Below are 15,364 nucleotides of genomic sequence, written 5' to 3' on the forward strand. Positions count from 1 at the left end.
GTGATTATACAGTGGAGGTGATGAATAGATTCAAGGGATTAGATCTGATAGACAGAGTGCCTGAAGAACTACGGACAGAAATTTGAAACACTGTATAGGAGGCAGTGACCAAAACCATCCCAAGGAAAAAGACATGCAAGAAGGCAAAATGATTGTCTGAGGAGGCCTTACAAATAGCTGAAGAAAAGAAGAGAGGTGAAAGGCAAAGGAGGAAGGGAAAGATACACCCAACTGAATGCAGAGTCCCAAAGAAGAGCCAGGAGAGATAAGAAAGGCTTCTTAAGTTAACAATGCAAAGAAACAGAGGAAAACAATAGAATGGGAAAGACTAGAGATCTCTTCAAGAAAATTGGAGATACCAAGGGAACATTTCATGCAAAGATGGGCACAATAAAGGACAGAAATGGCAAGGACTAAACAGAAGCAGAAGATATTATGAAGAGGTGGCAAGAATGCACAGAAGAATTGTACAAAATAGGTCTTAATGATCCAGATAACCATGATGGTGTGGTCACACCTAGAGCCAGACATCCTGGAGTGTGAAGTCAAGTGGGCCCTAGGAAACATACTACAAACAAAGCTAGAGGAGGTGATGAAATTCCAGCTGAGCTATTTCAAATCCTAAAAGACGATGCTGTTAAAGTGCTGCACTCAGCACTATATATTAGCTACTGAATATACTGACTTTACATATAAAAACACATGTAGATTATAAGTAAATGGATAGAGAAAAATACACTATGCTAACAGTAATCAAAAGAAAGGAAGAGGACTTCCCTGGTAGTTCAGTGGTTAAGAATCTGCTTGCCAATGCAGGGGACACAGGTTCTATACCTGGTTGGGTAAGATTCCACATGCAACTAAGCCCATGCACCACAACCACTGAGCCTGCACTCTAGAGCTCATGCTTTGCGACAAGAGAAGCCACAGCAATGAGAAGCCCACAGGCTGCAACTAGACAGTAGCCCCCACTAGCCTCAACTAGAGAAAGCCTGCACACACCAATGAAGACCTAGCATAGCCAAAAATAAATGTTTTTAAAAAGAAGAGTATTAATTTTATACAGAACAGTCTTCAGAGAAAGGAATGATATCAGAGATAAAAAAGTATTACATAATGACAAAGGGGTCAATTCTCTAAGAAGATACAACAATTTTTAACATACATGTGCCTACGGGAGTATCAAACTATGCGAACAAAACAAGAGTTCTATGTGTGACAGAACTACAAGGAGAAAAATGTAAATCCACTTTCAAAGTTGGATATTTCAACACCCCTCTGTCACAGATGGAAAGATCCAGCAGGCAGAATATCAATAAGGATCTAGTTGAAATTAACAACACCATCAATCAACTAGAGCAATCAACTAGATAGCTACAAACCACTTTATCAAACAGCAGTAGAACACACACTTTGCTCAAGCTCACATGAAACATTTACCAATGCAGAACACATTCTGGGCCATACACATACCTTAAAAAATTTAAATGAATAGAAACCATACATCTGCTGTTAGACCGCAATGCAATTAAACTAGAAATCAATGACAGAAAGATAGCTGGAAAATCTCAAAACACATGGAGATTTAAAAACATACTTCTAATAACACATGAGTCCAAGAAGAAATTTTTAAAGTATTTTAAATTAAATAAAAATGAAAGCACAACTTATCAAAATTTGGGAGATGAGCAAAAGTAGCAATTAGAAGAAAATGTATAGCATTTCATGCATATATAAAAATAGAAGGAAGATCATCTAAATCAATCATCTAAAGTGGAAAGTGAAAAAAGAAGAGCAAATAAAATCCAAAGTAAGCAGAAGAGAAGAAATAATAGAACTTGAAGCAGAATTCAATGAAATTGTAAGGAAATCAACAGAGAAAATCAATGAAAACAAAACATGGTTCTTTGAAAAGATCAATAATATCAGTAAGTCTCTGGCTAGACTAAGAAAAACAGAGAGAGGACACAGATTACTTGTATCAGAAATGAAAGCAATAATATCACTACAGATACCATTGACATAAAAAGGGTAAGAAAAGAATACTAAGAACAAGTCCATATCACAATTTGAAAACATAGATGAAATGGATCAATTTCTTGAAAGGCACAATTTATCAAAAGTCATACAAGAAGAAATAGATGATCAGTATGTGTGTGTATATATATATATATATGTACATACATACATACATATATATATATATATATTTGAAATGTGAAGATCTTTGTATTGCATCTTAAAGCCCATCAATAAACAACCACTAAGAAAGAGGCACTAAAGGACCAAGAAGATGGAGGGACTTAGCCAGTTGATATCAGTTCAGTTCAGTTCAGTTCAGTTCAGTCGCTCAGTCATGTCCGACTCTTTGCCACCCCATGAATTGCAGCACGCCAGGCCTCCCTGTCCATCACCAACTCCCGGAGTTTACCCAAACCCATGTCCATCGAGTCAGTGATGCCATCCAATCATCTCATCCTCCGTCGTCCCCTTCTCCTCCGGCCCCCAATCCCTCCCAGCATCAGGGTCTTTTCCATTGAGTCAACTCTTCGCATGAGGTGGCCAAAGTATTGGACTTTCAGCTTCAACATCAGTCCTTCCAATGAACACCCAGGACTGATCTCCTTTAGGATGGATTGATTGGCTCTCCTTGCAGTCCAAGGGACTCTCAAGAGTCTTCTCCAACACCACAGTTCAAAAGCATCAATTCTGCGGTGCTCAGCTTTCTTCACCATCCAACTCTCACATCCATACATGACCACTGGAAAAACCATAGCCTTGACTAGACGGACTTTTGTTGGCAAAGTAATGTCTCTGCTTTTAAATATGCTATCTAGGCTAGTCATAACCTTCCTTCCAAGGAGCAAGCGTCTTTTAATTACATGGCTGCAATCACCATCAGCAGTGATTTTGGAGCCCAAAAAAATAAAGTCTGACACTGTTTCCACTGTTTCCCCATCTATTTCCCATGAAGTGATGGGACCAGATGCCATGATCTTAGTTTTCTGAACGTTGAACTTTAAGCCAACTTTTTCACTCTCCTCTTTCACTTTCATCAAGAGGCTCTTTAGTTCTTCTTCACTTTCTGCCATAAGGGTGGTGTCATCTGCATATCTGAGGTTACTGATATTTCTCCCGGCAATCTTGATTCCAGCTTGTGTTTCTTCCAGAAGCCTGGCTTGGAGAATTTTGAGCATTACTAACTAGCAAGTCTGATATCACAGTCCATCTGAAATCACTGTCTGTCACAGTCCATCCTAGCACTGGCACAATGAGCTCATGAACAGAGTTGGTAGGTGAAAGGGATGGAGGCTGTGTATGGACACAGTAGCATGGGCTCCATACTCATTAAGGCTGATTTAGCTACCCATGCTGCCAAACGTTCAACCTGCCAGCAAGAGACAAACACTAAAACTCACATATTTCAACATCCTTCACGGAAAACCAGCTACCTACTTGGTGGCGATTTGATGACATTGGATCTTTTTATTCTGGAAGGGGCGACTGTGTTGGACTGGAATGGACATGTGTTCCTAACTGTGAGGCTTAAGTTAGCATTGATATTTGGGGGCTTACAAGTGTTTGATCCCCTGAATAGGATCCCCTGTAACATTGCCTCTGATCAAGAGATATACTTACAGTAAAGGGGATTGGCAAAGGGCATATGGTAATTGGATCCACTAGTTTTGTCACCTATGAGAGCTGCTGGCCTGGTAGAGAAACAAAGCCATTTTTGGAAGGTCTAGCTGTCACACCAGCTTGGAGACAATACCTTTTGAAAAATGAGGCATCATCCTCCAGGAAAAACTGAAGACCATAATATGGTGCTGTGGCTCCAGTGAGTTGAATATTGAGTGAGAATCAAGGGACGACAGTATAAGAGATCCATTTACCATCAGTATTGGGGACTTAGGGAAATTTTTAATCCTTACAACTTTAGGTTCTGTGGGTCTGGACCAGCGCTGTCCAATAGAAATATAATGGGAGCCACATATATGATATAAATTTAAAATTTCTAGCAGTCAAATTTAAAAAACTAAAACAAAAAGCGTGAAATTAATTTTAGTAATGTGCTTTATTTGACCTTTTGGTACCAGCTATATTTCAAGAGCTCAGTGGCCACATGGGGCTAGAGGCTCCTGTATTGGACCGTGCCAGCTTGGAGGTCCAGGTTCCCAGAGTGGGAATGCTACCACAGTAGGAGCTCAGTCATTTCAAGTTCTTTATGCCAGAAGGCTAGCAGGGAGGCAAAGGAGTCACTGCACTGGCAGGGCCATTGACTATAATCATCAGGGTCATCATTTATGTAGCAGGGGATGTGCAGAATTCACTTGGCACTCTTCTTAGTCCCTTGTCCAATTGTGATGATAAATCAACAGGTAAGCAGCCACAGCCTGAGAAGTCATGATGATCAAGGGTTCATGTCTCTCAGGGGTGAAAGTCTAGGTTATCTTGCCAAGTAAGTCCCCCGAAACCAGCAGAGCCACTAGCAGAACCACAGAAAGAATCTGTTATGAGCAGAAAAGCAAGCAGAAAAGGAGTATTTGTTGTGATCTCCAGACAAGCCATAATAGTGTGTGTCAGCCTTTCTTACATAAGTTCCCTAGGAAAAGAAGCCACCAGATTCCTGGAAGAACTGTTCCAAGATGGGGTAAAATTTCCTTACAAAGTAAGTGGACAATTCTGAGTGCTCTGGTGCATGCCTTAGCTCATTTCTTTAGGAGCAAAGCACTCATTTTCCCAGCTGCCTGGAGTTATTGGCTGCTGCCACAGGTGAGGTCCCCTCTGGAAGTGTCTTTGGCCAACGGGCACTGCCTGACTCAAGGTTATGTCCTCCCAAAATCAGTCACATCCCATTTGAGTCAGTGAGGAGGTACAAGTTTTTTGCCTCAATGAGGGACAACTCTGAAGGGCTATCTTAGCTTTAGAACTTCCTATAGGATCTGCTGATGTTTATCATAACTACCTCACAGTTCAGCATCTACCTCTGCCCAGTTCTGCTTTCCTCACCCCCATATGGGTGTTATTTCTAAGAACATACCCCCTAGCAAATCTTTCACAAAACTATGACTACAGAAATCTTGGCAGGAGACAAATCTACATTGTTGAAAACCCCAGAGTGATAACTAGGTAAGAAGGTAGGAATGAACAATTTCACCATCATCTTCATTCATTTGCAATTGCATCTGACTTTCATGATGCCCTTCTTTGGCTTTGTAGGAGGAAAGACAGACATGGTCATTCTCTGCTGACCACCCTTCTTTTGGTTTATGTCTCTTGAGGTTTCGAGATTCTCTCTTACCTGGTTGTCTCACATCTATCCTTGAGTTTAAACACTTACCTATATGAGGTACTTTTTCACAATATATTTTGTAGTCATCACTGATCTTCTCTATGGCCACCTTTGGATACTTATAACAGAGTTCCTCAAAGGCCATTTTCTCTATATCTATCAAATAGGGAAAAACAAAAATGGAGACTTGTGTCTACTCTGGCTTCAAAGATTCACGCACTTCTTTTTTTTTTTTGCAAGTATTGTCTTTAAAATGCTATTTAAGTAGGACAATAGTGTTTTACTGGAATGTTTATATAGGAAATACAAGTTTCCTAGGCCAAATTAGAAGCAAGAAAATACTACTTCCTCTGTCCTCTAGAATGGGGGCTTTTGCCCTTCTTGGGGAGACCTGACCCATGGACATTTTCTGCCTAAGGGTAACTGATATGACTTTGAAAGAGGCACTAAGTATTAACATACATACTAGAAATAATTTATCCAAATGAATATGGACCCCTTCAAACCCCATCTGGTATAGGGAAGAGCTGCAAATGCATTCAAACATTCTGCTATTGTGCCAAAAAATTTGATGCAATTACCTTCAGAATCGACAACTAATATCTCTGAATATCATCAATAGTTGTGAATCATTGTCCTTTGAGAGTGAATTATGTTTTTCTAAAGGTAGCTATATATCATGTCTAGTCATACATGGTGAATTGGAAGGGAATGACTTTCTGTATTCAAAATGAGATGGGACTATAAGGCTGAGGCAGCAAGAGAAGTTTTAATGAGGCATTAGGCAATCCTAAAGGAAATCAGCACTGAATATTCATTGGAAGGATAAAATATTCATTGGAAGGATGAATATGAACTGATGCTGAAGTTGAAACTCCAATAGTTTGGCCACCTGATGTGAAGAACTGACTCACTTGGAAAAGACCCTGATGCTGGGAAAGATTGAAGGTGGGAGAAGGGGATGACAGAGGATGAGATGGTTGGATGGCATCACTGACTTGATGGACATGAGTTTGAGTAAGCTCCAGGAGTTGGTGATGGACAGGGAAGTCTGGCGTGCTGTAGTCCATGGGGTTGCAAAGAATCAGCCACAACTGAGCTGCTGAACTCATTCTGATAGGCAATGGCAGAATAGCAACACTGTGCCTACCAAGGTCAAAACACTCATTTGTGTTATGAGCTCTGAGATTTAGGGTAAATCTCCTCACCCACAGTTTCCCTGAAACTCTCCAGGGCAGTCCAGGACTTTTTCAGGTTATACTGGTGGAATCTAGAAGGAATATGGGGTGTGGCCCTCTGAATGTCAGTTGTCCTTATGTCAGCCTTGTCACTGTCATCATTACCATCTCTCAGTCAGAAGACTCTATAGTAGTAAAAGCAGTGGATTATTGCTGCTATCGATTCAGTTTTCTAGTCTTTCATCAATCCCTCCCTTGCTGAGAAACCTAGGGCAAGACTCTTACCTTGGCTCAGTCTCTGTACAAGAAATATGAGAGTATTCCAGCTCTGATGCTCAGAGAGTTTATGGTATAGTGTGAATGAAGGCATCAGCCTACTTGGGGATCCAGGGCCCAGACTTGGACAAATGCATGGGAGGCCCTTCATTGGGGCAGATTTGCATTTCAAGAAAGCAATGGTGGAGGATATGCTGGAGGGAGGGAGGGGGCATCTCCATGGAGGTGATTACCACTCTTCCTGACCCCTCCTGGCATTTCATGGCCTTCAAGGGGAATGCCCCTTGCCCAGCATGTGTAGGGTCAAATTCATCAGCCATCCTTTCTTTCACTTTTTTCTTGATTCCTGGGAGAGGATTTGGAATGTTTGGGATTTAGAGAAGGGGAAATCCTAAGGTAAACCAGATGGCCTGTTCATGCTAGCTTTTAATAACTCATGCCCTAGTATGTTCCAAAAGGCAAGCACCCAAAGCAACTTGCTTTGTACACAGAGTGCACATCAAAGTTTTAAAAGAGGTGAGGGTTACATTTTTTAGTGAATCTAACAAGCACTACTTGTTGAGGACCTACTTGCTGTGCAAATCCATTACCACCTATCCTTTCAACAGTGCCATCATCCTCATTCTATAGACGAGGAAATGAGACTCAGGGAGATACAGTGGCTGGCCAAGTAAGCTCACAGAGCAAAGGAGTGGTGGAAATGAATTTTCAAAGCTCTTGATTACTAATTTCATGAGTGCAATCACCATCTGCAGTGATTTTGGAGCCCCCCAAAATAAAGTCAGCCACTGTTTCCACTGTTTCCCCATCTATTTGCCATGAAGTGGGCTCCAAAATCACTGCAGATGGTGATTGCAGCCAGGAAATTAAAAGACGCTTACTCCTTGGAAGGAAAGTTATGACCAACCTAGACAGCATATTAAAAAGCAGAGACATTACTTTGCCAACAAAGGTCCATCTAGTCAAGGCTATGGTTTTTCTAGTAGTCATGTATGGATGTGAGAGTTGGACTATAAAGAAAGCTGAGCACCGAAGAATTGATGCTTTTGAACTGTGGTGTCGGAGAAGACTCTTGAGAGTCCCTTGGACTGCAAGGAGATCCAACCAGTCCTTCCTAAAGGATATCAGTCCTAGGTGTTCATTGGAAGGACTGATGCTGAAGCTGAAACTCCGATACTTTGGCCATCTGATGCAAAGAGCTGACTCATTTGAAAAGACCCTGATGCTGGGAAAGATTGAGGGCAGGAGGAGAAGGGGATGACAGAGGATGAGATGGTTGGATGGCATCACTGACTCAATGGACATGGGTTTGGGTAGACTCCGGCAGTTGGTGATGGACAGGGAGGCCTGGCATGCTGCAGTTCATGGGTTGCAAAGAGTCGGACACGACTGAGCGACTGAACTGATTACTAATGTGTATGTCATGACTCCATAGAATGTCAAAAAACAGTTATTACCAGCTTTTACAAAATGAAATGGAATAATATAGAGAGCATGAGAGTATATAATCTTATGTAATAAGGACAGGTGTTGCTTTGTGAAAAAATTTTAATATATATTTATATACACACACATACATATACAGGTATGTTTCCTGAAATGAAGTCAAAAGAACTTATCATGCTTTGAAGTTTGAGAAATATTGCAGTACTCTGACTGCCTCAGCACTGATAATTAAAGCAGTTTGTTCAGTTTGAACAATACTGGCTACACTTACTATTGCCAAATGTTGTGTTAATAGCTTTCATGGATGGTCTTGGGTCATCTTCACAACAAGCCTATTATTCCCATTTTACAGTTAAGAGAAATGGGGCTTGAAGATAAGTTAAATACATTGTTCAGGTTCACACAGTCACTAGCAGAGCTAGGATATAACCCAGATCTGTGGGACAGCAGAGCCTTGTGTTCCTAACCACAGGTCTCCAATGCCTGGGTGGCTGGTGTGTTATGTTGGGGGAAGCGAGTGGCTGTTAAAAATATATTCACAGAAATGCCTTAGACCTGATTCTGGGGAGGTATGGCACATGTTTTTCAGATGCATGAAATGGAGTAATCAGTATAACTGTGTTTATGTCTTGGTGGGCATGAGCCTGGTCAAACTTGAGTTCTCTGGTTCCCTTTCAGAGCCAGTGGGGGCCTCTGCAGTCAGTCAGTCTGGATTCAGATCTTGACTCTTGCCACTTACTGTGTGACCTTGGAAATGTAACTTGTCCTTTCTGTGCCTCAGTTACCCTGTACTTAACTCACATGTTATTTGGAAGATCAAATGAGGTCCTCTTTATCACCTTTGCATTGCATAGTGCCGACACATAGTAAATACTTAATGTTAAAATACTAATATTTCACAGCTGCTTGTATGTAAGGATAAAAAAAAATTATGGTGACTGACCTTACCTGCCAGAAACACTGGAGACTTCCTTTCTACCCGGAGGGACCCACCTTGCTTCAGGTCCTCAGTAGCTATCTTTTGCCATTGCATAGATTCCATTTCTTCCATGTTAGCCAAACCCTGGCTTAACTCCAGTGATTCCTCAAATCTCTTGTAAAGAAGAATGATCTCTTCTTTGCTAATAGATTCTTTTTTATGCCACTTGGTGCTGATGAGCCTGCTCTGAGTCTAAGAGAAGGAGATGGTGGCAGACAGCATTTGCTATAGGAACTAGGCCAGAAGCAAGATTTTTACAGCTCGGTTCTTCTTTGCCTCCTTGTCACATGGACTCTGATTATTTTCAGTTTTTTAAGAACTATTGTTCCTTTACAGATACATACACACACACACACACACACACACACACACACACACCATACATACCACGCATCTTCGAATCAAACTCTTGTTCCTTTACAGATACACACACACACACACACACACACCATACATACCACACATCTTCGAATCAAACTCTTTCTCTATAAGTGAGAAATTCTATATGAATGTGACTTCTTCAAAGCCAGCTTATGCACTTGAATCTTTTTCCTTGAGAGGTTTCTCTTTAGAACATCAGAGACCATCAACCCCAGTTGATAGAAAAATACTCAACATTTCACTGACTTTAACAAAGAGCACTTCTGAAAGAGCAGTAACTCCCTTTTCTTCCCTCAACCTCATGATTCCTCCCCAACTCAAAGTCCCTCCTACTGTAAAAACGAGAAACCAGTAGTCCTCTTCATCCAGGAATTCAGCATACCAGGGGCTGAGGATCTGAAATCCAAACACAACATAAGCATTATGAGGAGATGCTTGCTGCCTCTGTCCTGCTAGTATTCACATAGGAGAAGAGAAGGCTGCAGATTCTGGCTTCTCTAACTTGGACATATGGAATAGCAAACATTAGCCATGACCAACCAGGAAGTACTCCTTTGCCTCTCTGAATATGACAGCTCCCATCACAGCCTCTCTCTGAATCTCAGAGAACAGTGATTGATATTTACTTAAGAAGAGGCTTCCCTAGTAGCTCAGACAGTAAAAAGTTTACCTATAATGCAGGAGACCAGGGTTCAATTCCTGGGTCAGAAAGATCCCCTGGAGAAGGGAATGGCAATTCATTCCAGTGTTCTTGCCTGGCGAATTCCAAGAACAGAGGAGCCTGGCAGGCTACAGTCCGTGGGGTCACAAAGAGTCGGACACGACTGAGCGACTAACATGTTCACTTTCACTTTAAGAAGAGAAACAACAAATCCTTTACTAAAGGGCAATTATTTGACATCTACATACTTATTTGTTCCTTTGTAAAGTACTATCTCATTTAATTCTTAAAAGGGTCCCGGAAACCAAGCGTCTCTTTTTGGTATGTCTATTCTTTACATCTCGCACTTGAAGACCTTACCCACTTGAATACTTCATCAGATTAAAACAAACAAATAAACAACAACCAAAAAAATCCCACAAGTCAGTGCTTAGCTAGATTGATTTATCCACACTTACTTTCATTCATTTATTTACTTGGTAACTATTTTCTGAGTGCCTCCCATGTGCTAGACACTGTGCACATGACTGAAAATACAGAGACCAATAAGCTACAAGCCTGGTTCTCAAGTTCACTTTCTAGTATGACTCATGCTATGATAGAGGTGAGAACAAAGTTCTTTGGGAGCAGAGAAGAGGAAATAATTAGCTATGTTTTGAGTTCAGAAAATCCAAGAAAAGTTCATAAAGACAAGAAGAATTAAATCACAATTTAAACCTTGCAGTACAAGTAGGAGCTCACCATTCTGACATGGAGTAAAGGGCATTCAGTTAATGGGAAGAGATGAAGCAAAGAGACAGAGAAGGGAAAAAAAATGTATGAGAACAATGAATATTCCAGGATGGCTGAGCTGTAGCATTCTTTTAAAGAGCTCAGGGCTGGAGCAATGGCAAGGAATGAGGTAGAGAAGGCCGATTGGTACTATATATAAGAAACTTGAATGAATGGTTTGATAAGTAGTCTGGACATTATTTTACAGGCAATAAGTTGCTTATAATAATTTAAAAGGAACATAAGATTGTCTCCAGAAATTGCCCAAGTCATGCTGTCGAAAGGTGAGTTTAAGAGCATGAGTTTTAATAACTTTATCAGATCTCCCAGGCTTCTGAGGAAACCAAAGTGAAGTATATTCCTGAACGAATTCAACTCAATGATTGAATAATAGCAATCTATAATGTAACATAGTGTTACTAATGGATAAGCTCTAAAAATATATGTATCAAATATTAAAAATCAACATGTGAAATGAGTATTCTATTGATGTCTATTTAGGTTTCAAAGATTTATGAGTGGTGACATCAGGTCATCAGTGTCTCTCTCCTTCAATTTACAACTAGTGAACACCTACAATTCAACAAATGCTTCTCTGTTCAACACACCAGGATGCTCACGGGGTCCACCCATCTGTACACAAAAGATGAATGGACTGGCAGAAGCATCCACAACTCCAGCTCCTTCTCACCCTTCCCTCCCAGCACCTGATCCAGGTGTTCCTGGACACAGTGGTGATGTCCATCATCCCAGTGCCCCAGGAAGTGATGCCAGTGACAGCAATGGTACCGCCAGCAGCAAGGTACCAGACACCCCAGAAGCGCAAGCAGCAACCATGAGGACACCAGTGACAACTCTAGCAGAGGTGGTGGAGGATGGAAAGTGCCAATCCTCAAACACAGCCAGAGGCACTCAGGTAAGAGAAAGCAAAAACTTGTGCTATATCACCACCTACTAAGAAACAAAAGAAAAGCCTCTAAGTACCAACTTTTTTAATTGTTGTTGTTTAGTCGCTAAGTCATGTACAGCTCTTTTGTGACCCCCTGGACTGTAGTCTGGAATTCTCCAGGCAAGAGTACTGGAGAGAGTTGCCATTTCCTTCTCCAGGGGCTCTTCCTAATTCAGGGATCGAACCTGCATCTCCTCCATTGACAGGTGGATTGTTTACCTCTGAGCCACCAGGGAAGCCCTTTGAATTGTTATAATCAAGTTATAAATTTTACCTAAATAAGAAGGATGTTTGCTACTAGTACTTCAAATGCACTGGCAGAGGAACAACTTATCAAGCACTATGAAGAACACAGTAACATGGTATCATTAAAAGAAAAGGCTGGTTCTCCAGAAACCAATTCTCCACTAAAGTCATGAAATATTACAATCTAACTGATAGAGAATTCAAAATCATTTCATGAAGAAAATAAGTGAGCTGTAAGAAAAAAGCAGAAAAGCAGTTCAATGAATTCAGGAATAACATTAATGAACAGAGGAATACTTTACCAAAGAGACTGAAACTCTAAAAAAAAAAATCAAACAAAAATTCTGAACCTGAAGAACTCGATAAATGAGATGAAGAATGCGTCAGAAAGCACTGGAGGGACTTCCTTGGCAGTCAAGTGGTTTAGGACTCCATGCTTTCACTGCTGTGGGCCCAGTACAGTCCCTGGTTGGAGAACTAAAGTCCTATATGCCACATGGCATGGCTAAAGAAAAAATTTTAAAAGCACTGGAAATAGAGCAGACTATATTGAAGAGAAGATTAGCACACTCAAAGATAGAAATCTAGAAATGATACAGAGAGAAGAGGAGAGAGAACTAAGAGCTTAAAGAAGAAGAAGAAAAAGAAGAGGAGGAAGATGAGGAAGAAAAAGGACAAGAGTTTCTACAAGAACTATGTGATTTCATTAGGAAGGGTAACATAAAACATATCCCAGAAGGAGAAAAGGGAAAGGGAGCAGTGAGTTTATTTAAAGAAATACAAACCTGGGGAAGGAACTGGATATACAAGTTAATGAAGCTAAGAGAATACCTAATTATTATACCTCAACACAAAAGGACATTCTCCAAAACACACTGTATTAAAACCGTCCAAAGTTGACGACAAAGAATTTTAAATGAAGCCAGAGGAAAAAATAATGGTAACCTACACAGGAACCCCCATTAGGCAACCAGCAGATTTCTCCTATCAATTATCTAATAATAAATAAAATAATATCTAAAAACATCATGATTTTTTTTTTAATTTAACCTACTATTTTTATTTTTCTATAGTTCTTTTTAGTTAGAATGTTAGAGTTTCCTTCAGAATTGAGTTTGTCCATCACTTGGCAAACTTTCTTGGCCTTTCCTCAGGACAGTGTGTAAGGAGTTAGATAGCAAATATTTTAGTCTGTGTGGGCCACAGACCAAACTGTCTGTTGCAATGATTTAAGTGTGTAATTGTAGCACATGACAGCACATAAACAAATGGGCATAGCTATGTTGTAATAAAACTTTATTTATGGACACAGAAATTTGAATTTCGTATAATACCCATGTGGTGTGATGCATTTTTCTTTTGATGTTTTTTTCCTACTGTAAAAAAATGTAAAACCAGGGAGTTCCCTGGCAGCCCGGTGGTTAGGGCTCCACATTTTCACTGCAGAGGGCATGGGTTCTATCCCTGACCAGAGAACTAAGATTTCACAAGGCTACAACAGCCAAAAAATAAAAACCAACCCCCCAAACCCACAACAACAACAACAGCAACAACCTGTCTAGTAAAGATATTGGTGTAAAACCAGTCTTAGCTCGCTGGCTATGTAAATACATGAGGTAATCTGGATTTGGCTCCAGGACTGGAGTTTGCTGACTTTGAAGCAGACTAGGAGAGAGACCTGAGACTTTCCTTGTCTCCCTCAGGGCTGCGGAACTCCTCTGGGCCAGCCACAGCCCATCCGTGTCCCCACAGTGCAGTCCAGCTCCTGGGGCAGAGACCCCAGCACACTGTCCCCTTCAACCCAAAGGGAGCCAGGAGGCATGCTCTGAGCCTAATAGAAAAGGAAACCAGGATTGCACATTTTTCTAAAGCTTGAGTTTGTAAGTCGCAAATAGTAGAGTGACTGTCCCTGCCTGCTGTGCGGGCCTCTTCCTCCTCGCTGGTGCCTGCAGCACCCTTCCCCTGGGGGCACTGCCCCTCCCTGCCCTGCCCCGACCTTCAGGGCCTGGGCTCTGCCAGTCCTCAGGCACCTACATCCGTGTCCCCCCATGTCCCTGGTGGGGTTCCCTGGGGCTGAAGCTTGGGCCACCAACCTGGTGGGGACAGCAGCTCATGGGTCCCAGAGACACACTTCGGGCCCAGAGAGTGGCTGCCCCATGTGGCATTTCTCCCTGGAGCCGTGGACCTTGCAGGGAGTCTTGGTATCAGGTGGACCTGAGAGCAGGAGATGCCCTCCTATGGATGTCAAACCTCCAGGGCCGCAGACCAGCCTCCCAAGGTCAGCCGTGCGAACGTGGCTTTGCTCAGGAGAAGCTCACTCAGGAGGAGCCACGTGGCAGACGTTGGAAAACTACGGAGACCTGTGTGTGTGACGTGCTTGGTTTCTACCCAGGTCCTACCTTTGTGACTCTCCAGTGTGAACAGTATGCACAGTCCTAGTACTCTTGCCTGGAAAATCCCATGGACGGAGGAGCCTGGTCGGCTGCAGTCCACGGGGTCGCTAAGAGTCAAACACGACTGAGCAACTTCACTTTCACTTTTCCCTTTCATGCACTGGAGAAGGAAATGGTAACCCACTCCAGTGTTCTTGCCTGGAGAATCCCAGGGACGGCGGAGCCTGGTGGGCTGCCGTCTATGGGGTCACACAGAGTCGGACACGACTGAAGCGACTTAGCAACTTAGCAGGGGAATCTGGATGCTGGCTCTGCACTTGCCAGGAGACAACAGTGAGACCTTAGACCTTGTTCTGTCATCTGTACAATAAGAGTGGAAGCTGAGGGAACCTCCAGGGCTTCCTCTGATTCTAAGGTTCTATGGATCTGATTAAGGGTTGTTAAGAGGACGAACGTTTGTGTACCTACCACTTGTCAGATGCTGCACACACAGTGCCTTTCTCTGAGGGGGCTGTTATGATCCCCATTGTACTGTTGAGGAGGCAAGGACAAAGGAGCCCCATAGCCTTCCACCTCAGATAAAACAATTTGAAAGTGGAGAAGTTGGCCTTCATATTCATGGCTGTCTGCTCTCTCCACTAAAACTCAAAGTCCTTTGTGTCTCCAATCTTACTCCCTCTCTTTAAAAAAGAAACTTTTTATTGTTGTAAAATATATAAAACATGAAATTTGCCATTTCAACCATTTTTTTTATGTGTACAATTCAGAGGCATTAATTACATGCATTATAT

At 41.8% G+C, this 15,364-nt stretch overlaps 1 protein-coding gene across 50 annotated transcripts in view; it reads right to left on the reverse strand.

Moving 5' to 3' along the window:
• RGSL1 (regulator of G protein signaling like 1) overlaps positions 1-15,364 on the reverse strand; it is a 126,647-nt gene that overhangs the window by 39,227 nt on the left and 72,056 nt on the right. For all 50 annotated transcript variants that reach the window (XR_014052357.1, XR_014052350.1, XR_014052366.1 and 47 more), the window contains 3 exons: positions 9,887-9,949; positions 9,142-9,364; positions 5,342-5,449 (listed from right to left, as the gene is read on the reverse strand). Coding sequence is in view for 28 of the 50 variants with exons in the window: in XM_081485798.1 (XP_081341924.1) it covers positions 5,342-5,449; positions 9,142-9,364; positions 9,887-9,949 (394 nt within the window). In the remaining 22 variants the exon portion in view is untranslated. The remainder of the gene's footprint in view (positions 1-5,341; positions 5,450-9,141; positions 9,365-9,886; positions 9,950-15,364) is intronic.

The sequence above is a fragment of the Giraffa tippelskirchi genome, chromosome 5, assembly GCF_054371585.1.
Source record: "Giraffa tippelskirchi isolate mGirTip1 chromosome 5, T2T-mGirTip1v1.2.pri, whole genome shotgun sequence".
Classification (NCBI taxonomy): domain Eukaryota; kingdom Metazoa; phylum Chordata; class Mammalia; order Artiodactyla; family Giraffidae; genus Giraffa; species Giraffa tippelskirchi.